General features: G+C 42.6%; 1 protein-coding gene across 2 annotated transcripts in view; it reads left to right on the forward strand.

Moving 5' to 3' along the window:
• The window catches only part of hwt (heavyweight), a 78,774-nt gene that overhangs the window by 44,006 nt on the left and 10,647 nt on the right, over positions 1-24,121 (forward strand). The window contains exons 1-2 of one of the 2 annotated variants that reach the window (XM_064684573.1): positions 15,783-16,127; positions 17,115-17,249. In XM_064684573.1, coding sequence (XP_064540643.1) covers positions 15,828-16,127; positions 17,115-17,249 — 435 coding nt within the window. In that variant the 5' untranslated portion in view covers positions 15,783-15,827. Of the gene's footprint in view, positions 1-15,782; positions 16,128-17,114; positions 17,250-24,121 lie in introns of those variants that run through there. The other variant, XM_064684572.1, reaches the window with a different exon arrangement.

Below are 24,121 nucleotides of genomic sequence, written 5' to 3' on the forward strand. Positions count from 1 at the left end.
GGTGCCACATAAATGCCCCGAAAGCTTTTTTATGGCTGGGAATGCAGCAGAACAAACAAAAATAACGTTTAGTTCTCAGTAGAATTTAGCATAAATTTCTGGTGTTTCAATTAAAGCTAAAGTTACGGCTTCTCTCTGGTGCTAGAGCTCTGTTACCCACACAGCACACCTTGCCCCCTCCCTCTGAACGGGAGATGCGGCTCAGTTATTGGCATTTCGAAGTAAATAACACCCCCTTACACAGGAGCTGCACACCCTCCCATGTGAGAACTTCATGTAAATGGCGTTGAAAGGTCGAGAACCCATTGAACTTTCTTCATAAATGAACAGCAACAACAACAACAACAACAAGGCAAATGTTGCATACACGTGTTACAACAAGTGTTAACTCAAAGTCCGCCCAATGCAGAGCCCCCTCTCCCTTTTCCCCCTTCCTGTGCTCCCAGCACAATTTGTCATTTGCCAAATGAAACACAACAGCAAAAAAAAAAGAAGGGAACCAAAGCCAAAAAATCGGCTTGGCGTTTTGTGTTTAGCTTACCTTTCTGCTTACCTGTGCGCTCTATTAAATATTCACCCTTTTTTTCTGCTGCTGCTGCTGCTGCTGCCCTTGCAACCAAATCCCCGCCACCGCCCCCCGCACCCACTCTACAAGTGGCACATGCAAGTTTTCGTTTATTCGCTGATGTTTACAAATTTTCACGGCAAAATGAAAAAAGTTTTGTTTTGCCTGCTTTGTTTTTCCTCATTCGCAAGTCAGCAACAGCATAAATGAGGTTTACGTTCTTGGAGTTGCATAGACTTTGTCTATACACTACTATTGCTATATCTTTTTTTTTTTGCCGCGGCTAGCCCTTTCCTTAGGTCGTGGCTTTGGCTTTGTTCTGCCGTATCTCTGGGGAATCTTGTTTGCTGCTGCTTCCTCTTGTGGTCTCCTGCTGCTGCTCCTGCTGCTTCTTCTTTGTGTGCTGTTTTTGCTGGCGTTGTCATGTGTCAAGTGCCAAAGTAGTAAACAACATGTTTACTCTACAACAACAACAACAACGATAACAACAACAACTTTACTCTTGACTCCCTTTTTTAGTCAACTACTTCTATGGCCTTGAAGTGGCTGCCAAAACGGTTGACCACCCCCCCCCCCCTTTCCCCTCTTTCCATCCATTCCACCCATTCCACTGCCTTATAAACTCGCCAAGAACTTGGGCAACTTCTCATAGCTCATAAACAGGTTTCAGCTTGATGTTGCGCTACTTTGATTTCCCTAAAGGCAACTTTTGTGAATTGCTTTTACCAAAAACATATTCAATTGTTTTTTTGTCAAGTTCTTGAAATATCACATATGTTTCCCAACAACCTAGCCGTTGGTATATTATGTATGCATATTATATTATATTTTATATGTAAGGATAATTTTTCAAAGTTTTCATTTTGTTCTCGCTTTTAAACGCCATCCGAAACGTACAATTAAAAAACAGCTCGAAAAGTTATTGTCTAGAGCTTCAATTATAACAGCCAAATTGCTAGATAAAGTCAAGACATGACTGCAGCACAAAGTGCTTGTTAACTTTGACAGGCTCTTAAGCAAAATTCACCAGCACAATTTAATTCCATGCATAAATCTTAACCAGAAAGTAAAGATGTCTTCGGCACGTCGAAGATTTAATACTCTTGTACACATATGTCTTACGCTTTTGCAGATATGTTAGAATAGTGAAGCTCGTTTATGATGGTTTATAAGTTGAAAACATTGGCAATGGAATCTGATAATTGAATTTCATTTTCTAAATTTCAACTTATAGTTAACTATTTGGCAGGCAGATTGACTGCAGTTTTAAATAAGTTTGGCATGGAACAACTTTTAGCAACAGCATCTAATAAGCTCGCTAGAGATTCGAGAGCATGTTTGACAAGCGCTTGTTAGCTTTGACAGCAACTTGTAAGTACACGCTTAAAGCTGACAATTAGAAAGAAGCTAGTTTGGTTTACATAATAGTTAGCAGAAAGTTGCCGCTGCTAGGCAATCGAAAGCAAATATTATATACATTTTTCCTCATATTATTTTCATTAATTGAATTTGCCTGATATTTGAGCATGCTTTGCGGCAAATGTCAATTAGCGGGTCACGCATTCGTGGTAATTATTCCAAATGCCGAATCTAGATGGCAACGCCTGAAAGCTGGCAACAGTTTTGGGCCGCGGAAATTGCTTATTTATGCCGAACGGCAAATGGCGAGTGTCAACAACAGCCACAAGAGTGCTAAAAGGGCTCTTGTCGTGAATGACCGACTAGAGAATACCCTGTACTTAGCTGCAGTTACAAGCAATCAAACTTTAGATTTGCCTCCTCTCGCCTGTAACATAGCTCTGCCCCAAACCATATTACCCTTTCTAACCCAATGGCTACAGGGTATAACAGCACGGAACAACCTTATTAGTTATGTAAAGTGCGCGCTGCTGTTTTTGTACAATGTGCGTCGCCGTGTTGCGGCTTTTGCCCGGCGCTCCCCACACCCCAAAAATCCCTCGCCTAAGCTAGAGGTCCGACAGTCAACCGACTAACTGAGCCCCCCTCCGTTCCCCATCCATGCACCTGCTGGACTCCTAGTTCATTTCATTTTCGCTGATTTGGCACGTACGCAGCCTATAAACCATTTGCCCTTCTAATAAGGCCATTTGCACAACAGATGGCGCTACGGTGGCGACCAAAACTGACCGCTGGTCGGCGCCAGCGTGTTAAATATGTGAATTATGTTAATTTCCAGCTCCCTCTCGCTTGCTCTTCCCCTCTCTCTCGCTCTCTTTCCCTCTCGCTTTGGCGTGTCGAAAATTGTAGTTGCTACGCCCGCCCCTTCCCCACCAAACCCCCCCTCTAACCGACCGCCCTGCCGCACTGCGTGTTGTATTACACACAAAGTTGTTGTCCGGGCATCAGTTGACAGTCCCCAGCGGCTTAGAGCAAAGGCCTCCACACACACGCACTCACACACACACACACACACACACACAAACACATGTCTGCTATGCGTCATCGTCTGCTACACACACACACACACACACACACAGTCAAACACGCACACAGCACATGGCATGTCGTCACATGTGCGCAACAAATTGCGTCTGCCGTTTTGAAATTTGCGGTTACATTTCCGTTGCACCGCCGGCATCGATGATGTCGCTGGCAAATAGGTGGAGCAGGCACAGTCGGGTTGGAATGTCAGTGGGAGGGGGTGCTGGCGAGGGGGAGAGGGGTACGTTGACAGCATTTCAAATAGCAAAAGCCAAAGGCGTGCAAAATAATAACGGCAACAAAAAAAAAAAACCTGGCAAAAGCAAACGCAAAATTCGCAGGCAGCTGCTTTAAGCAAAGCGCACAGTGGCACAAAAAGCATTTGTTGTGACAATACAAATATGTAGCTATGCATTTAATTTACACATTTTAAGCTTATATTTATGCAAGGGCATACTTACACTTGCCTTTTCTTTGCTATCAATATTAATTATTATCAATTTAACAATTATGAGAATTGATAACATTGAAAAAAAAAAAACACATTTGAAGCATTTCAATAGCTACCCAAATTGAAACCAACGTACATTTGGTTCGATTATTTTAACTACCGTGCCCACTGTGCGCACCGTTGTCTTCACTGCGGCCTCGCATGCAGCCCAAAAGTATGCAACGGAAGAATGAAAGAAGCGAACAAAAAATAAATCTGTAAATCTGATTTATGCGTTTGGTGCGCGACGCGACGCCACGTGAGCACAAAAGAGATGCAGCATTGAGAGAACCGAGAGTTAAAAAGAGATGGACAGAGAGCGAGAGCGTAAAACATGAGTCGAACTTAGATTTTGTCGAATGACGGTGAGGGAAACGGGAAACGGGTAACGGGAAAGGGGGGAGGTCGGAGGTACTGGTGGCAACACAAATCCCATCAAATTTGTAGCCTTAGTGCGGGAATTACGAATTGGCAGATTATGGAAATTGCTTCGCCTGCCCAGCTGGGGCTAGTTTTATTGATCAGCTGCCAAATAGCGCTGGACAGCAAATGATAAAGATAGTTGTGCTTGTATTGAGCTGCTATGAGTCATCCACGGGCATAGACAGAGCGAAAGCGAAAGAGAGAGAGAGGGAACGAAAACGGCGAGTAGAAGTGGAACATGTCATAATTTGATATGCGGCTAAAGTAATGCCAAGCTTAATACCTGTAGACAAATAATTACAACAACAACAACAACAGCAGCAGCCGAATGGGGGGCGACAAGTGCGTGGATAGCACAGGGTGGCCAGATGCAGAGCATCCAGCAGTGGCTGGGGTTGCCACATGTGGCATATTTAATGACAATGAAGCTCGTGTCAAGGATTACTAATTAGTGTCTGGACGTTGACGACCAACAACGCAACGGTTGTTGCTTTTTACGACCTCTCTGTGGGTGTGGGTGAGAGTGTGCTACTGTGCGTGTGTGTGTGTGTGTGAGTGTGCACTTAAGACACAGATAACAGCAGCACTTACACACACACACACACACACACACACACACACACAGACACAGCCCTTGGCTAGCTATTTGCTTTTTAAATTGACTTTCGCCGTCCACAAATTGAGCTGTTCCTGCGACAGAGCTAACCAAATGCGATCCGACCGACCGACCGACTCTCGCCCGCCCACTACCCAGCCTCATCCCCCCCCCCCAACCCACCTGTCTGCCCGTCCGTCTGCCAGTCTGTCTGATAAGCGTTCATGTCTTCAGTTACCTGAGGCTTAAGTGAATTTTTTGTTGATGTTTTTCGGCTTTTTCCGCAGCAAGATGTGTGCGTGTGTGTGTGTGTGTGTGCGCGCGTGTGTATGTTTGTGTTTGTTTTTGTGGGGGGGCGTGTCCATTTAATTGCAGCTTCAGTTCTGGTAAGCATGGGCATTATGACTTTATTATAATGCTCCTCTCTGAGTGTACAAAAGTCAGAGGCTTAGTAGGTAAAGGCATGCGAATAATAAGTAAGGGTAAATGTGGTACTTGGGAAATTTGATAAGCTTGGCTCCCGCCGTAAATGGCTATGCACTTCAATTAAAAGTGTATATTTAAGCAAGTACTGTAACTTTTGGAATGGCGAATATTATATGCCCTTGCCATACAGAAAATGATTCATTTGTATCCTTTGGTGCTAAATGAAAAAGTAGCCTTCACAGGAATTCGACCCCTGAATTTATTGCTCAAACTGCTTCAATGAACTAGGAAACTAACAGAAGCAAACTGAACAAGTTGAGTATATAAAATCTATTCCAATTTAAATTAGACAAATATAAATATTGCATTAGTTAAAGATATAATAATAAAAGAAATATACATATATTTGATTGGTTATTAAAAGAAACAAATAAGGCACATAATGTATATATACTCTATTCTAATTTAAATTTAAATTGAACAAGTTAAATTGTATCTTCACGGGAACTGAAGGATTTAAAAGGAACAAACCAAGTATCTAGACTCAATTCTAATTTAAATCATAGAAATACTATTATTTTTATTACTTAAATAAAGTATATAGGCTCCTAAAATATTAAATCAATAACTAAAATTGTATTCTCCGTGTTCACGGAAGTTCGAGCGAACGGCAAACTTTTGGAATTTGTTAGCTATTTAAAGTATCTATGTATATTTCCATATTATATGAATATATAATACTTTCGGTTAGGGCATTGCCAATTCGTTGATGCGATTCATTTTGCCATCTGATGCTGCTGCTGCTGTTGCTCAAGTTGCTGCTAAGCTGATTTGTATTTAATGAGCTGTATATGCTGCATACACACACACGCACACACTCACACACTCACACTCACACGCACACGCACACGCACGAGACGGCAGCCGAATAAAAACATTTACCTTTTTGTGGTAGCTTTGGATGGGATTGGGTTCGGTTAAGCTACGGGTTGCCATGGGTTTGCTTTGGTCTCTACTCTGGGCTTGCGTCTCTAAAGGTGGCTCAAGTGCCGACTTGTCTGTGTGTGTGTGAGTGTGTGCGTGGGTGGGTGTGTGAGTGTCTGTGTGTGTTTCTGTGTCTGTGTCTGGGGCTTTATCGCGCCGGCTCAGCCGTCTCTTGTCAGCTCGTCAGTTTGAATAGGCATCAAAATCATTTGCCAAACCACCTGTCAGCGCCGTTGATGGCGACGTCGCTTGCACACTTTACAACCATCCACCCAAGTATATCTATCATGCACCCTCCCCCCTCCCCCCCTGTCCCCTGCCCCGCCGCACATTGCGCACATCAGGCGCATCGACAACATGCGACGCGATTATTTGCGTTAATGTAATGCTTCGTTGCCGCCTTCTATCCTTGGGGCACTCCATTTCTACATATTTATATACATCTATATATATTTTTATTTGTTTAGCATTATGCGTTTGGTTTTGTTGCCAAGAAAATCCAGCGAGCAGCCAACCCTCCAGCCCTCCAGCCCTCCAGCCCAACCCCCAAAGTGCTGTTGCCACAAAGGCAGGCGCATCGTTTTAACCCCTCGAGTATAAATTTATAAATGAAATTCCGTAAATATTTTCCTTGGTTGATTTCTAGACTGCAAATTAAGCCGTGGGCTTATTTTGAAATTTCCTCTTTGCGATAATTTGCCAAAATTTTAATCGAAATAGGACCCAAGCGTTTTTACTTACGGGGAATCATGGCGTGGAAGGTCTGGCTGAATATTTGGTTTACATTTTTGTTTGCTTTTGTCGCCTCTCTATTTGATTCTCATATGTTTTGTTGGTATTTTTGTAGTTATTGCTTATTAAATAAGTATGCCTTTCTCTGCGATTCTCTCTGCTTTAACTCTTAAGTCAAGGGAATTTACATAATTGATTAGCTTGGCTGTCTTTGCGATACTCACAAACTGATTTTGTTCTTTTCTGACCTTTTGTGCATATGTGGAGTATTTTTTTGCTGGATAAGAAATTCGAAAGCAGACTTTTCTTCTAATGAGACTCTTTATTTCTTATTTCTTGTCTTATTCACTCGTACTAAGAGTAGTATCATAAATCCTGCTCCTTTTGTCAGATTCGAGGCTTCATTTCTCAGGAACGTAGGACGTCTGGTGAGACAAATCCTATCCCATCCCTTTCTCATTCTGTTAAGTCTTATCTTTCGAAAATGGATTTGTTTCCTTTAATTTCTGAGTATTGTAAAATGACTTGCGTCAGCCTTAAGTTGGTCTAAGCAATTGCAGCTTAGGAATTTTAACTAATATTCCATCTTACATACTTGCCATAGACTTGACCTAAGTCTTACCCTATAAAAATGTGGCGCGCATTTTCTTGGCAAGCAATTTTTTAAATTGTTTTGCACTCACAACTAATAATGAGACCGAAAGGACGGCGGCAAGGATATACGCACAAGAGGGTGAAGCTTGGAGCTGGACGAAGGTTCGGTCTATGACTGAGGGTGAACGCTTGGAATTTCTACCCCACTTTAGAGCTGACTCATGGACAACATTAATGGCACCCAGCAGCAAGTCGCTGTTTAAGTTTGTAGTTTGACACCACCTTCACCCCTCCACCCTACACTTTAGCATTGGCCTTGCTTAGCGGTTTCTCGGGGGTATACGAGATGCCGCTCTCCGTTCTTCCGTCTGCCTGGCCCACTTTCCGGTTAGCAGATGCTTTTGCCTGCTTGCGTCTGAAAGCCAAGAAACCGCCAATGGACGAAGGACGCTTAATCGACTTTGCCAACATTAAATGCGTGCGGTTAGCCACCACCCCTTCCCTCCTACCCTCCTACCCTAACCGCGCCTGGAAGCCCAAAGCTTGCGACGCATGAAAATGGCGTGAACACAAACAAAAAAAATAAAAGAAAGAAAGGAAAGAAAGCCCCCCCACTTCGTAGCGCCTGCCCATGTGCTGTATTATTTATGCCCATAAAAGTATTATTGCCATTTTTTCGCATTCGGATTTTTGTAGATGTCATTCCACCATGCCACACCCCAACACCCTGTGCCCCCCTCCACTGCCTCCACCGCCCCGCAACACCGAACGTCTTGTCAAATGTCAGGCGTGAAGTGTTTGTTGATGCGCTCCTCGTGCGATGATGAGGGCGAACTCTCCACCCGAACGGGGCTAGAAGGAAACGCCGGATGTGCTGAGTAATTGGACCCATATGCTGCCCCTGCCCTCACACACACACAAGCGAGCGGGTGTAGTTGTGTGTAGTTCTGCGTGGTTTTCGTGGTTGTGGCTTCGTGGTGACACACACATACACACACATTCGACCAGTTATCCGTTGGCCACAAAGTCCTTCAGAGCGGGCACCTTGCGCTACGTAGGGCTTGGAATTTCTTTGAGAAAATATTGCATCAATTGCATCATTGCATAACTGAGGTTATATCTGTTACTAAAAATTGACGTTAGTTGCGTTTGTCAGCTTAGAAATTAATAGTTTGATCAGACGCAGAACTGAGATTAAGATTGGGAAATGCAGTTGATGGAGCGGCAAATAGATTTTATTGGCATAAACATTCAAAAGTGAGGTTAGTCAGCTTATTACAAAAGTGAGGTTATGTTATGTGCGGAAAATAGTTTAGTTAGTTAGTTTTTGACAAAAGCAAGGTTATATTATGAGTAGGAAATAGATTTTATTTATAAACATGCAAAAGTGAGGTTATGTTACTTAGTTTTTTGACAAAATTGAGGTTATATTGCTATTGTCATCAACTACAGAAATGAGGTTATGTTGACATCTGGCTTGATTAAGATTTATCAAAAAGTGTGGTCGAAAATGAGGCTAGATTCGATATCAACGAAGAAAGACATTCTGGAGAAATGTGAGGTATCTTTAGAAGTAAGGTTAAGGGAGCTAACCTTTATGCAAAACACAAGCGAGGTTAAGAAAGATTATGTGATTGAGATTATATGGTGAGTTTCGCAGAAATCAGCAAATGACAGAAGTAAGGTTAAAACTGATTCGGATAGGTTTTTTAAATTTGCAAAGAAGCAAGTGAGGTTATGTTTCTTTTTAAGCTGAGAACAAAAGGTAGGTTATGTTAGCTACTTTCGTGATGGGGCCTTAAAAAAGTTGGGTTATGCTGAGCTATTTGAAAATTAGTTTAACATAACTAAACACATGTGAATGTGACTGGACTTTCGTATAAGTAATTCCAGCTGAACATTGCAGATTTACAAAAGTGAGGTTAGATGTGAGAAACGCGTGATCCGGCTGGTTTTGCCTGCAACAGCAAGATCCGTCTATGCAAGGTTTCCAGATAAGATAGCTTCAAAACTGAGAGAGTCTACTTCACATAGAAACAGACAGAGGGACAGACGAACATGGCTATATTAGCTCGGCTGTTGGTGCTGATCAAGAATATATATACTTTATGGACTCGGAGATGTCTTCTTCTATGCATTACACATTTTATGTCATATTCATAATATTCTCTACATAATATCTAATATTCTATAATAGGTTGCCTTAGAAGCCAGATAAGCTGATATAGCACACAAGCGAATATAACAAAATGTTCACACAAAAGTGAGGTTATGTATGTGTAAGTGAGGTTATGTATGTGCAAGTGAGGTTATGTTGCCTTGGCTCGCATTACAATTGACTCAATTTGCTTGTATTTTTTTATTGCACAAATGCTGTTTGCCCAGCTCGTTAGCTATGAATGCCGAAAAGTGAATCATATTCATATTTATGTGAATAATCACACAAATACGAATAAAAAATGTCGGCAATTTACGGCGATTTACGTTTTGCGATTTTCGATTTTCGATGGGTTTCTTTTTGTTGGGTCTCAATTATTGCCCATTGGCAGCTGCCAATAGATTTGGTTTAGAGCCACGTAATGCCCATTTAAATGACTGCACAGAGGCACAAGGCCCCCTCCCCCCCCGCCGCCAGCAGCAGCAGACGCCAACAATTTGGTGGCAACAACTCGTTTGAGAAGGGGAGGGGCGGGGCTTGTAAATAAAGTGGCGATTGGATATTACAACTTTCCGGTCACTGCATTTCTGCAAAGTTCACAAAACTACAAATACAACACCTCACCCGCCACCCGCCGACCGCCACCCGCTCACCACTTCCCCCTTACCAGCTTGTGCCCCCTTTGGCGCACAACTTCTGCTCCCACAAGCAGAACAATTTCCACAATGTGCGCTCAACTGTAGTGGCAAAAGGGTGCGGCCGGAGGAGGGCAAGGGTTGCCCGTGTGTGTGCGTGTGTGCACTGGTAGGCGTTGAATGTCGTGTAGCCAAACAGGAAGTGCCACACACACACACACACACACAGACAGAGGGAGACCAGCAGAACGTTTGGCAACATGTGTACAATTGCGAGTATTTAAAACAGAGCCCAGCCTTGGCCACAAATGAATTTATTTATTTTACGGTTTGACCCAAACGAGACCTCCCCCCCCCCCCCCCTCTCCCACAGCCACCCGCCGCCCACTTTTTACATTTGAATTTTTTTTGATTTTATTTTTTTTAGTTTTTTTTTGCAATTTACATTTGGTTGCATTGCAAACAGTTTATGTGGCACGCCAGGGCTGTCACCCGCACCCAAATTCACTGGAGATGCGTCCTGCCTGTCTCCCTGCCTGTCTCCCCCTCTCCCTCCCCCTCCCGCTCTCTCTCCCTCTCTCTGTCTGCCCGATTGTCTGGCTGTGCAACCACCCTCAGGCAAGGCGTATCACTTGATAGGCCGGCCGCACACGAATGGTGGTTGCGACAAAGAAAATTTATCGACTTTTGCGCCCAAGTCAGGTGGTGCAGAGCATATTCAAGTGGTGCCGGGAGGATCCTCTTGATCTCTGACGCACAGGACTTACGCTACATTTCGCTGTCTGTGCGAGCGCGCAAAAATAAAAACAACACACACACACACACACACACAATGCAAAAAATATTTAATTAAAATTTATGACGCAACCCCAGGGTGCAGCCACCCAAAACGACCACCTGACGTCGGCCCAACGCTGCCGCGACAGGCCGACATCAGCAGTCAGCCAAATGCCAAACGATGACACCCTTCAAAACCCCAAACCAAAGTCCAAAGCTCGAACCCCGAATCCCGAATCCCGCACCCCGAACCCCGAGTCCACAGTCGCGTTGACTTTTCTGTGTAGCCCCCGACTGCAACCACTTGAAAGTTTATGCTCCCAAATGTCTCATTGACGGCCATTTTTAATGGCCTGCACTTGAAGTACAGCAGAAATTACAAAAAACAAACAAAAGCAGGCATAAATATGCGTACTGGGGTCTGCACGACCAAGCGCATGCCCTGCACGAACTTAGCTCTCATTTATTAGAATATATGAAATGATCACAAAATTAAAATTAAAAAATCTAGGTTTAATACAAATAATATTGTCTATAATACTTTATAGACTGGCTTAGAAGCCGTCACAATATAGAAAATATGAGAAATCAGACTAAAAGGAAAAAATATTCCAAAGAACTAAGCCTTATACGAGTTCACATCCCAAATTTGCTGGGTTGGACCCATATAGATTTTCTAGAGATCTATAAGGACATTATCCTACATTTCTAACTGGAATCCTTATAGAATCTGGGAACCTTAGGCTAATGCTGTGTTATGACTTGACTGTTGTTTCTGAACAGGATTTTAGGTATTTAAGGCATATGACAAGTATTATACCAATTTTGTGAATTCTAGCTCTAAAGAGTGACGAGTTTCTTGGGGCTACTCAAATAGATTCTCATGTGTACATATATAGCTGAATGAACTAAACTGTGATCTGTAATCAAGTTAATTTAAGCATTTAAAACTAGTTAGCACCCACATATTAAATTTGCCAACTCCAGCTGTTATAGATCCTGAGGGAATCCTGTCCAAGCGAAATGTGGCTTATTATTTAAAAGGAATTTCTACATTTGATAAGTTCTCTTATGCCTTCTGCTGCTATCTGTTGTCCAACACGTGCCCAATATACCCCACCTGCGCGTGTTCATATTCACAGGGTATATTGACAAGCGTACAGAAAAATTTAACGAAATATGCAGCATACTCCGTGGCGCACAATGCACATGCGAGCTATTAAAAAGTTGCAACGTTATTCAAATAACAAACGGGCCACGAAGGGCTCGTCCCGTGAATAGGCTGCCAAAGTGGGCGTGGCAGTGTGTATAAGTTAAGTAAACATGACATAAAGCGATTGACGGCTTCTGCAAGGCGGAAATTTACCTGTAATCGCACCACAGAGCAAACAAATCAATTGAGCGTCAAAGTCCCGACCCGCAACATCCTCGTACCCTCGTAGCCTCGACCAAAAGTTGGGTCTGAGGCGACGCGCTTTGTTGATAATTGAAAGCGTCTGCTCGCTGGCACACTTAATCAATCAGCTAAGCAGTCGATCAATCAATCAATCAATCAATCAATTGCTTAACATAGCAGCAACAGAAGGTTAAAGCAGCTGGCCAGCGTCGGCGAGCGCGGTTACTGGGTTAAGTTGGGGTTAGGTGTGTTTCAGACTCCTGCTAATTGCAATTAGTGAGCGCGACTTTGACAGCAACTGTGCAAACAACAACAACAACAGCAACAACAACAACAAGGACAACAACAAAAATAGCCAGCGAGGTCAAGCGGCATTGTTTGCTCAGTCGGTTGCCCAGGCTCACGGGTTGGGGTTAACTTGTCAAGTGCAACACTAAAAAAAGAAGAAAAAGTCCATAACAATGGAAAATGCGTTGCATGCGCCACGCGTTTGATTTGAAAAGCTCGGCGAGCGAAAGCTTCACTTTTCAATTCACAAGCGTTAAGCTTTCCATCAGCGTGGGGCTTACTAGAAAGTGCGCTTTGTTATTTCAAATAATATGTTTGAGTTCTAGGCCCCTGCCAGAGTTGGCACGCACTTGCGGTGAGCGACAAATATGCAGATAGGTTTCTAGTTTTTCATGAGGCAATAATTTGCCATGCATTGTCAACTGTTGTGTGTAAAAAATGAGGCTTTCAACGCGACTGAGCAGATGTTGAATGCTTAACATGAGGATAGATTTGCAATGCATTGCAAAAGTTTTTGTTAACTAAAAATCATTTTCGATTTACAAAAAACCTTCCTTGTTGTAGTATGAATGAATGATGATAGCTCATGTTAATTTTTAATAATTTACAAGCTGTTTATAAATATAAATGTTAAGATCTTGTGATATGTCAACGTTGTGGTTTTTAGTTGCTGTCAATTTCAAGACTAGAACTTGCCTCAATATCAAAATACAATTAAAAAAGATTATTTTTGACATGAGTGTTGCCATTTTGTGTGAATATGCGAGTAAATTCGTGGATTGTTGCCACGTTGTGTGAGAATGCGTGAGTTTGTGGAATGTTGCCACTTTGTGTCAAAGATAGATGCTCCTTGAACGAGCTGGTAACCCTGCTTAGCAATATAAAATCCATGGAGCAATGTCAGACTTTAGCAAATGTTTAACTTAAGCAGTCAGAACTGTGTTTGACATTTCAGACGGTATCTAAAAATAGACTTTTAAATTGCATACCTCAATTCTCGGAATGCCATTCTCCCAACTGTACACGCACAAACAAACACACACATACACACACACACACACACACACAAATCTTGCCTCTTGTTAGGCTTCTGCCAGTTGATGCTGCAATCAGCGCAATATGCCACAAAGCAAGAAATGCAAAAGCGTGGAAAGCCAGTCCAGAAATAGAAATGGGAATAAAGAGAGGCAGGCGGAAAGAGAAAGCCAAAGGGAGAGAGGGGGAGAGGGAGAGAGAGGGAGACAGCCAGTTTATATTTGCTGGCCCGATAGCTGGCCGAGCGAACACACAAACTGTGTCAAAGCAATGCGATGTGGCAACATGTGGCCGCAGAGTGTGGCACACAGCCACATTGCCACAAACGGTGAGCCGAGCGAACGTTGCATTCTGTGTCTTTTGTGTGGCACTGATGCCGGATCCTGGGCGCGCTGCCAAAGTGCCTGCGGTTATGCGCCAGTGTTTTGGCTGGCCAGCATCAAGGCTGCAACGTAACGTGCCACATGCGGGGGCAGCTGCAGGTGCTGCTGGCAAACTCAGAAACTCAGAAACTGAAACGAGCCGTATTAACGTCGCCTTTAAAATTTATGATATTTACTCGAGCAGACGCTGAGGCCAACGAGTTGGGCATTTTACTTAGCTGCACGGGATGTCAGGTGTGCTTCATGGAAATGTGTGTGTGTGTGTGTGGGAGGGGGGAAGTTGTGGGGAAGGGGGGGGGGGCTATTGTGGACACGTGCCAGCCAGGCCGCCAAGGCTTCTGCTGGCTGCCGGCTGCCGGCTGCTTTGGCTATGCATTTTTTATGGCCGCTCATCAAAGCCAACTAAAGAGACGCCAACAACTTGGCAATCAGAGCAGCTGCCACGGCCAGGCCAATGAGTACCTGCCCCAGCGAATCAACGGCGACGGGCTTGTCGGGCTTGTCGGGCGTGTCGGGCTTGTCGGGGCGCTCGGCTTGCACATGCTCTGTAATTAGGTTTAATTATTGGCTGGGCCTATAACAAGTAACAACTTTGTGTCTATATATATAAGAAAGCAAATCGTTTCGTGTCTTTTATTTAACATATCGAAGCTCAAAGCTAAACCTGTGTAAATGGTTGAAAGGGGTCTAATTTTTGGGTAATCTACGGCTCCATAAAGTATATACATATATATACTCATATACAACAACAGCCGAGTCGATCTAGTCATCTAGCCCCTCTGCCTGTCCTTTGTCTGTCATCCAGCAGAGTCCAGCCGAAAGACTTAAAAAAGTCGAACATAACAACTCCTGTTGCAGGCGTAGCTCAAGCTATCGATAACTTGCCCCGTTTTTATAAAATCGATAAAAATCGATTCTATCAACTGGTGTGCTAGATATGAAAGCCCCGCAGCTTATGAAAGCTAAACGGCATCTAATTAAGTAACATTTATAGCCTCTATATAGTATCGGATTGACAGATAGATGGACAGACAGATAGACAGACAGACAAAGGGACAGATGAGGCTGGCTCGGCTCAGCTCGCTGTCCTGATCAGGAATTAGTCGGAGATTCTTTTTTCTGCCTGCCACATAAATGTGTCACATATCTGTGCACTAAGTCGTTAAACCCTTTCATAATTTGTGGCATTTCGCTTTTCACCTCTAGCGTCTCACTTTTTCCAGCTTTCCTAGCTGACTTTTCTTAAGATCTCGTGTCTTTTCGCTTTTCCTCCTGCATCTTATGCTGCATTTTGAGCACTAAATTTAGCTCTGAGCTGGGCATAGTTTTTGCCTACCTCAATCTAAACATTTTGTTCGCTATGTTTATTCTGCATATCCTTCGGATTTGCTGCATAGTTCAAGGGGCGCGCACAGATTGCCAGCTGCAGCAGTAAGTGGCAAGTTGAGTGCGGTGGCGAGAAAGGGGAATGGGGGGGGGGGGGGGCGGTGTTGTGGCATATTATGCACACTAACCAACTGCCTTTATTCACTATGATTGGCCCTTTCAATTTCAAAGCAATGCCCCAAAGGCCAGCAACAGCAGCAACAGCAGCAGCTGCAACCTCGCAACCTCCACAACAGCCTCCGCACATTTACTTCGATGGCAAAGGAAAACTTTAACCCGTAGCTGAAATGGAAAACCTGCTTGGATGCCGCACTTTGTGCTAGTTGTGAACTCAGTGCCGCGCTGCCCGTTCAGCTGTCAACACCTGAGCTCCTTGGCTGGTGCCTTCTACGCCTTTCGAGAAGCTTTGGCAAATTTTACTTTTTATATATTTTTGTTGTTTTAGTAATTTTCTTAAGTGTTTGCCCTGTGAGACGTCTTCGTCGACGTCTGTGCAAGTGAACAAAATTATTAGCAGCATGTTCTGTCGTCGCTGCTGGATTGATTTTACCGCCGGTGAGGATTACGTGGTGTGCGCCGGTCCCTGTGCCTGGCCCTATCACGCCACCTGTGCGGCTGTCCCACGGGAACTGGCGCGTGAGTTACGGCGCAACAGCGCCAACAACTTTGCCAACAATTTCGCCAGATCCGCGGGCGCCGGCATCGAAGCCAGCTCCGGCTCCGGCTCCGATTCTAGCTTCAGCTCCGGCTTCGGCTCCGGCATGGAATGGTATTGTCGCAATTGTCGTCAACTTTATCGCCTGCAATTGTACTTTGAGGTAGCTACAAGTGAAACCCGTTCACATCACATCTAGCCGAAATCGCTGGCAGATACAGATCGTACAGATACAGATACAGATACAGATACAGATACAGATACAGATACAGATACAGATACAGATACAGATACAGATACAGATACAGATACAGATACAGATACAGATACAGATACAGATACAGATACAGATACAGATACAGATACAGATACAGATACAGATACAGATACAGATACAGATACAGATACAGATACAGATACAGATACAGATACAGATACAGATACAGATACAGATACAGATACAGATACAGATACAGATACAGATACAGATACAGATACAGATACAGATACAGATACAGATACAGATACAGATACAGATACAGATACAGATACAGATACAGATACAGATACAGATACAGATACAGATACAGATACAGATACAGATACAGATGTGATTGTTCCTTTTTCAAGTCTTTTAACGTCATAATTAAAATAATTATCGGTTGAGTGGGAGCCGTTTCCGTTTCCGCCTTGCCCACGCGCTTCTCATGCAGTTTTATTTCCACACACTTAACGTTAATTGTTGTTGTTGTTGTTGCTGCCTTGGCGGGCAGTGCCACGCCCCGCGGCTGTCCACCTGGTTGACGGTGCACTTGACAAAAGAATCTCGAGGCGATTTCAAAGACGTCGTCGCCATTTTTAATTGTAACTGTAATTTAGCCATTGTGTTTCAACACTTTTGATGACGCAGCGTCACTCGCTCTCTCTCTGCCTCTCTCTCTCTCTCAAGGTGTGTGTATGTGTGCGTGTGTGTGTGCGTGCGTGTGTAAGCACAGCTGTGGCCTCTTGACGTCGGTGCACGCGTCGTGTTCTTCGGCTCAACTTGAAAATGTTATTTTTAGCATACAAATTACGTGAAGGCTCCCACTCACTATGTCTGTCTCACTCTCTCACTCACTCTCACTCTCTCTGTTTCTCTCTCTGCTTTCAGATTGCCATCTGTGATGATTACAGCCTGCCTGTAGACTTTGTTAAGAAACGACCGTCCAGTTTCGATCCCTGCCTGGCCGAGGCAATACCAACGAATCCGGAGCATTGGATAGCGCCGAGTCCACAAACTGAATTTGTAAGTACAACTGAATCATAAACTAGTTCCGCAAGCAGAACATTAATTTAACTTAACAATTGGCAATTGTTCCAAGTGCGGCTTTTATACAAGCTTTTAAAGTTGTTGAACTTTACAGTGTATGTGCGCTATACAAAAATAAAATGAACTGGTTCGCAAAACGTTTTGCATAGGCTGCTTGAAAATATTTGACAGCTCTCGACCTTTAGGTATTAAAAAATAAGAACTAAATACTATAAAACAAAATAAAAATATTTGAAAACCTTAATTCCAAGTTATCTTAAGAAGTGCTTGAACCGAATCAAATGAATTATCTAGAATGCTTTGACCAAATACACACTCATTTGACGTTTGATTTTTTAAAGAATCAGTATCGCAGCTTGAATTCAAAAATGTCTACGAACCAGTTCGTGAGCTTAAGCGAATGAACTATTTAGAAAGCTTCGACAAAATACAGATTCATTTGACGCAGACATTATAAAAAACCAATATCACAGATGGATTATGTAAAGATAGACGAACCAGTTCGTGAACTTAATCAAATGAACTATATACAAAACTTGGACAAAAAACATAATCATTTGACGTGAGATATTTAAAGAACCAATATCAAAGCTTGACTTTACAAACATCTGCGAACTAGTTCGCAAACTTAACAAAAAGAACTTTCTGGAATGCTTTGACTGTTTGCCTTATATGGAAGATGTTATTTTCTTTTAAAGATATTAAATTAACACCTTGAAGTACGAACATACGAACCAGTTCACGAACCTAGAATATCACAGTAAATGCGAATCAGTTCACAAAGCAAAACAAACGAATTTCCTTGCTTAAGAAAAAGTGAGGGGCATACCCACATTTTTTAGATGCTATAAGGAACAGATATATTTTCAAATACAGTGAACGCCTTTTAAGAAGAACGCCTCGTTTCCGTTCTTATCTGCAACAATTTATAATATCTGGTTGTTGCCTTTACTCATTACCAAATTAATAATTATTTATCAATTTTTGTAAGTTGACAGCTCCGAATGTATTCCAATTAATAATTCGACTTTAAAGATAGTCATGAACTGGTTGCAGTTTTTGGGGGTTATTAAAGTTAGACAAAATATATCTATAATTATCAATTTGAGGAATTAAAAGCGAAGCCGAAAACGAACCAGTTCGTGAACTTGCTGTAAAATTTATGCAAGCCTGCAAATGGGCAGCATTAAAGCTTTAAGTGCGAATTTGCTGGGATAAATCTTGGCTATAGACAGACCGTGCAGCAGTTGGGGCTCGAGCTGGAGCTGAGGGTGGAGTTGGGGCTGGAGCTGGAGCTGAGGGTGGAGTTGGGGCTGGAGCCAGCGGGGCTTGCATTGGTAAAAAGCAATTAACTGCCCTCGGGCAGCTAATTGATAAACTGCACGCACCAACGGCAGCAATGACGGCGACGACGATGACTATGGCGACGACGAGGAGGAGGAGGAGGAGGAGGACGAGGACGAGGAGGGGAGGCAGGGGAGGACAACGTCAGGCGCATCAGCAATGCGCTAATGAAAAGCATGAAAAGCATTTTCCTCATTTTCTCCCATATTTGCCAGCCTTTTGATTATTTAACCCGGACGAAACAAAGCGGCGCTCAAACAATGCACAAGTCTATTGGCTAAATATTGCGGAAAAAAAAAGACAGCAAATGCCACCCCCTCCATCTCCCCTCCCTTCCCCTTTCCCCCATCAGCCGTTGCCCAGCGGGTGGTCAGCCATAAAAAAGCTGAAACTGGCCTCAACCAAAGCCAGAGATACTAAGTATTATGAAAACAAAAACAGCCCGAGGCAAGGGCCAGGGCAACGATCAGGGAAAGGGGGAAAGGGGGGGCAAGGAGGGTCGGGCGGGGGCATGTTTGGAGCCTGCAGCAAATGTTGCCACAAATCAAATGGCGATGCTGCCCCGCGCCAAAAAATCTCGGCCCGTTATCTAGAGAGTCCGCAAAAAATGTTACGTTTCGGGGCGGAGTTTGGAATTTCAGTTTTTATGGCCCCATACGAAATATATATTTTCCTATATTGTTTTCTCTTGTTGTAGTTGTCGTTGTTGTTGTTGTTGTTGTTTTTGTTGAAGTTACCATTGTTGTTATCCTGGCTGTTGTTGGTATTGTCCTTTTGCATATTGGTCGTAAAGTGAAAGCGAAAGCGACTGCTGCGCTCCGCATGGAAGCGCATAAAAAATGCTGCCTGCCACTTGAATTTCTTTTTATTGAAATTTGTTTAGCCGCAAGCGGCCCCAATGAGTGTGTGAGTGTTTGAGTGTGAGTGCATGAGTGTGAGTATGAGTGTGAGTGTTAGTATGTGTTGTGAATGTGGCTCGCAATTGCGCAGCAAATGTTTTCATTGGCTTGCAGATTGCGGCGCTACTCGACGCTGAGCAATCGGAGCTATGTTCACAAATATTCATTGTTGATTTAAGCTAACTGTAACTAACGAATGGGTGTGAATAATGAGTGGCAGGCGAATAAAAGAGTAATCGTTCTTACGATGTCTTTCGCTGAAAATGAATCATCTTCCAATTCTGCTTTGCATTGCTTTCGCTAACGTTTCACTGCCTTCGTATTTCCATTCCTATTCCATTGTCTATTCCCTTTTTGCATTTCGATTTATTTTCACTTTGCTGTCTCTCTCTCTTTCTTGCTCACTTCCGTTATTTATAAATTACCCTATGTATCGCAATCGTAAATTGTTTACTACACTTGGTAACTGGCATGCTGGTATGTGGCATAAATTCTTTATCCGTTCTTCTACTCTTGTCTTACTTACGCCTATGCTGCGTTCGTCAACGTTTCACAGGCTGCGCTGTTTTGCTTGACATAGATATAGAGCCTGATTAGTGATATTCTTTGTGTCATATTTGCAGTCCGCTTACTTTTCCATGTCATAACTTCACTTACGTTGCTCTCTTTTGGAAAACCTTCTTCAGCTTACAAGATTTTCCATGTCTATTTGCATTTATGTGCTGCCTTTATACAATTTTCACTGTTTTCGTAAATATTTAACTGCCTGCTTATTATGCTTGGCTCTCTTGCAATTGTTTGTTCAGCACTGAATACCTTTATCAATTCTTCTTAATGGCGCATTCTTGAATATTTTACTGACCTACGCTTGTCACTATCGAGTGTCTTATGACTTATGCGTAATGATTTATCTGGCTGCATGCTTCGCTCTGCTTTCCGCTCTCTTTCTCCCTCTTGCCCTCTCTCTCTCTCTCTAGTTCTGCTTTCTTAATCATTTTACTGTCTGCTTATTATGCTCGGCTCTTTCGGTTTTGCTTGTTCAGTTAAGGGCTTTCTCTCAAATCCTCTTAATGCCGCATTCGTAAATAAATTACTGGCTACTTACTGACCTACGCCTAATGATGCCTTTGTTTCTGTATGATGTGGCTTAAAATTTCTAGCGATTCATGAATACAGCTGTAACTCATATGCATTCATGCACTGAGCACATATGAATACTCGCTTGCTCGCTTTGAGTACTCACATGTTCGAATGCATCTGTTAGACAGTTCAAGGTGGACTTTTGTGCACACAACTGTTCTCTACCACGCCACCAAGCCGATTTTCGCTCAATAGGCCGCCTTTCCAAATTTTTTGAACGAGAATTTGAGTGCCTGCGCCTCTTACTAGCCGACCTGCTCCCCTCGGCTACAGTCGCTTTGAGCCCAGCCAATGGCCCAAAGCGTTAACGTTTAGCGCCTCTTTAGCTGGATGTTCCATGTTCTTTGACTGCCTGCTGCTGCTCGTAGAACTGCCCTCCATCTCGCTCGCTCTCTCTCCCCCCTTCTCTCTCTCCCTCTCTCTCTTTTGATGTGCTTTTGCTGCTGTGCTCCTCTGTTATTAATGTAATTTTATCTTTACTTTTGTTTTGCGTAAACAGCCGTGACGCGTGTCCACATATAAAAGCTGCAGGCTAGCGTGTGTGTGTTTGTGTGTGTGTGTGTGTGTGCGTGTGTGTGTGCCATATTAATGCTGCCTGTGCTGTTGTTGTTGTTTTCTTTCTTTTTTTGGTGGCAACTCACGTTTTAATGGCAACGCGCGCGACATTTTTCGATATGAAAACGTTGGCAACCGCCTCCCCCTCTCTATTTCCAGCCAACCCCCCCAACGTACCACCCTGCACACCGCCGCCCCTGTCTGGGGCTGCACTGTGAAGTGCACTTGGTAGGAGTTGTCGTCTGTTTAGCGAGCTGCTGTTTCAGCTCTTCTATTACTCTCCATGGAGTAATTTCAGTGATAACTCAGCGAAATCAACACAGCACACAACAAAAGCCACGTGTGTGCGTGTATACGTGTGTGTGTGTGTGTTGCTGTTGTGGCCTTTTTGTTTATTTCAATAACTTGGCTGCGAGTGCCATTGTTGTTGCTGTTGTTGTTGTTGTTATCGCTGCTGACAACGTCACATATTACTCATACGTCGCATTGTCTGGCTTAGAAACTAGAATGGAAAAAAAAAAACTGAAATCGAAAAGTAAAATTACAAATTGTAGCAACAATACCGAATTGTGTATACCCTACATTAGGTTGTTTGTCCAAATTGTAAGTCGAACTGAAGAGAAATGAAGAGAAATCGCTGCTTCATCTTTTTACATGCCTTAAGACCTTATTCCTAATTTGAGCTGCAAAACCATTTTTAGCACATTTGACAAGCGCTTTTTGATCTTTATGATCTTTACTTAGAGGACTTACCCCGCAAGTTCATTAAGCTATTCACTTTTTTAAATATATCTCCGCAATGCTCTCTATTCTCTCCGTAAAGCTCGGCTTAGTAGATAAATTAAGTGAGGTAACATATATACAAACTTTCTTAGCTAGAGCTCTTTTAAAAATCCCAAAATCCAGACTCGAATAGCTTCTCTGCTGAGTAAACACTTTCACATAATTTCCACAACTCCAAGTTCATTTCTTATAACAACTAAAAGAGCATGGAGTAGCGTCTGTATCGATTAGTCAAATGTGAAACATATCTTAACTGTATATATAGTATATGTTTTTAACTAATTAACTCGCTTGCTTGGGGTATATGGACATACATTGATTTCTTGCGTTTATAATTATAATTATATATGTTGATTATAATCAATGTCAATATACATATAATTCATGGGAATATTCGTAGAAATAATGCAACAATATTAGAGTAGTCTCTCGCCAACTTAAAGATGTGTTTAAAGAACAAATTAATGACTTGCTACATTATATTTGAAATTTGTTGGAACTCTAGACTAAGAAGTAATTTGTCAAAAAAAAAAAAAAAAAAATTAAATAAAAATGTTAGATACAGGCATCCATATATGCTATTTCTTATTACTGGAAGTTTGTGAAACTCATTGAAGAATCTGCATATGAAATTTGCTAACGCCTGCTCTTCTAGTTCCCGAGTTAGTTGGGATAGCACATAAAATATGCAGAATTATAGAATATGGGCCTATTCAATGCGATTTATACGGTATTTCAAGTGTATTTAAGAGCTAATTTTAAAATATTTATATGTAAATTCCCTTGTAGCCAACTCTTTTGCCGTTTTCGGCCAAGTTTCGTCTTTCTATCAAATGTTTTACGAGTTCAGACTTTGGGGAAACGGTTGCGTTTTTTTGCCGAACAACAAAGTTATGATACCCGATGCCGAGCAAATGCAAACACTCGTCATAAGCATTAGGCAGACATGGAGACAAGGAGACAGAGCCAGAGACAGAAAGAGCGAGGGGGGGGGGGGGGTGAGAAAGGGGGGAAGGGGAGTGTGGATGATAAAACAGACAGGAATTGCGAATTGTGTCCTGCGCAACGTTAAAAAAAGGGAAGGAATTAAAAAACAACAACAACAACAACAGCAGAGCTAGAAAGCTCTTTAGTTTTGCTTTCAAATCAACATCATCATCATCATCATTATGCCCATCATCATTATCATCGTGCTCATCATCATCAAACATTATCATCAGCCGCAACATCATCTGGCCACGTTTTCATTAACGTGCGCATAAAAATCACGTTGCTCCGGCAACAACAGCAACAACAACAACAGCAACAACAACAACAACAACAGCAATAACTGTAATAACGGTAACAACAACAACGCCAACAATGTGCACAAGCAGCAGATGAAGGTGAAGCAGCACAAGAACAACGACCGTTAGACATTCGTCTAACCATTTTGATTGTAGTTTGTCTAGCCTGCCATGCCCAATCCCCGCCCCCCTCCCCTCCCCCTTAACCCAACCTCTACACCAACTCCTCTGGAGTGCCGACTCCCCACACCAATTCAGGCGCGCATTTCCCCCCCAATGATTGGTAAAAACATTTTTGTGGGCGGGGCCAATCGAGTCGTGTGTGTATAAAATCCCCGTATGCCGATAATCAAGGGCAAATATTTAAAGAGCAATATGTGTGCACAATATGCGAGCAAAGATTTCAATTCAAGTTCCCCAACCACAGAGCCAAGGAATTCGAGATGACAACGGGCTTAAGAGAAAGAAAACAAAACTATCGCAACGAGCACGTGTTAAAGTCGAAGAACAGAGCTGTGCGAACTTTGTTGAGGCTGTTGATATTTCGAAAAAAATTAATTTAAACCGATTTTTGAGCTACATTATAAATGGGTTTTTTTTATTAAACCTATCGATTATAATCGATAAATCGATTTGTGCTTTAAAGTGTAGAAAAATCTTTTCATTTCTTCCCCTTATTTGCATGATTTTATATTATATTAAACTTTTGAGCAAACGATTTGAAAGAAAGTGTTGGAAAACATGAAAATATCTATTTGAGATAAAGCAAACGCGAATACAAAAAAAAAAAACGGATTAGTTATTAGGGACTTTTATTATAAATATTTAAAACATTCTCTTT

The sequence above is a fragment of the Drosophila montana genome, unplaced genomic scaffold, assembly GCF_035044405.1.
Source record: "Drosophila montana isolate Dmon_TW-CO22-7 unplaced genomic scaffold, ASM3504440v1 contig_2781_1, whole genome shotgun sequence".
Classification (NCBI taxonomy): domain Eukaryota; kingdom Metazoa; phylum Arthropoda; class Insecta; order Diptera; family Drosophilidae; genus Drosophila; species Drosophila montana.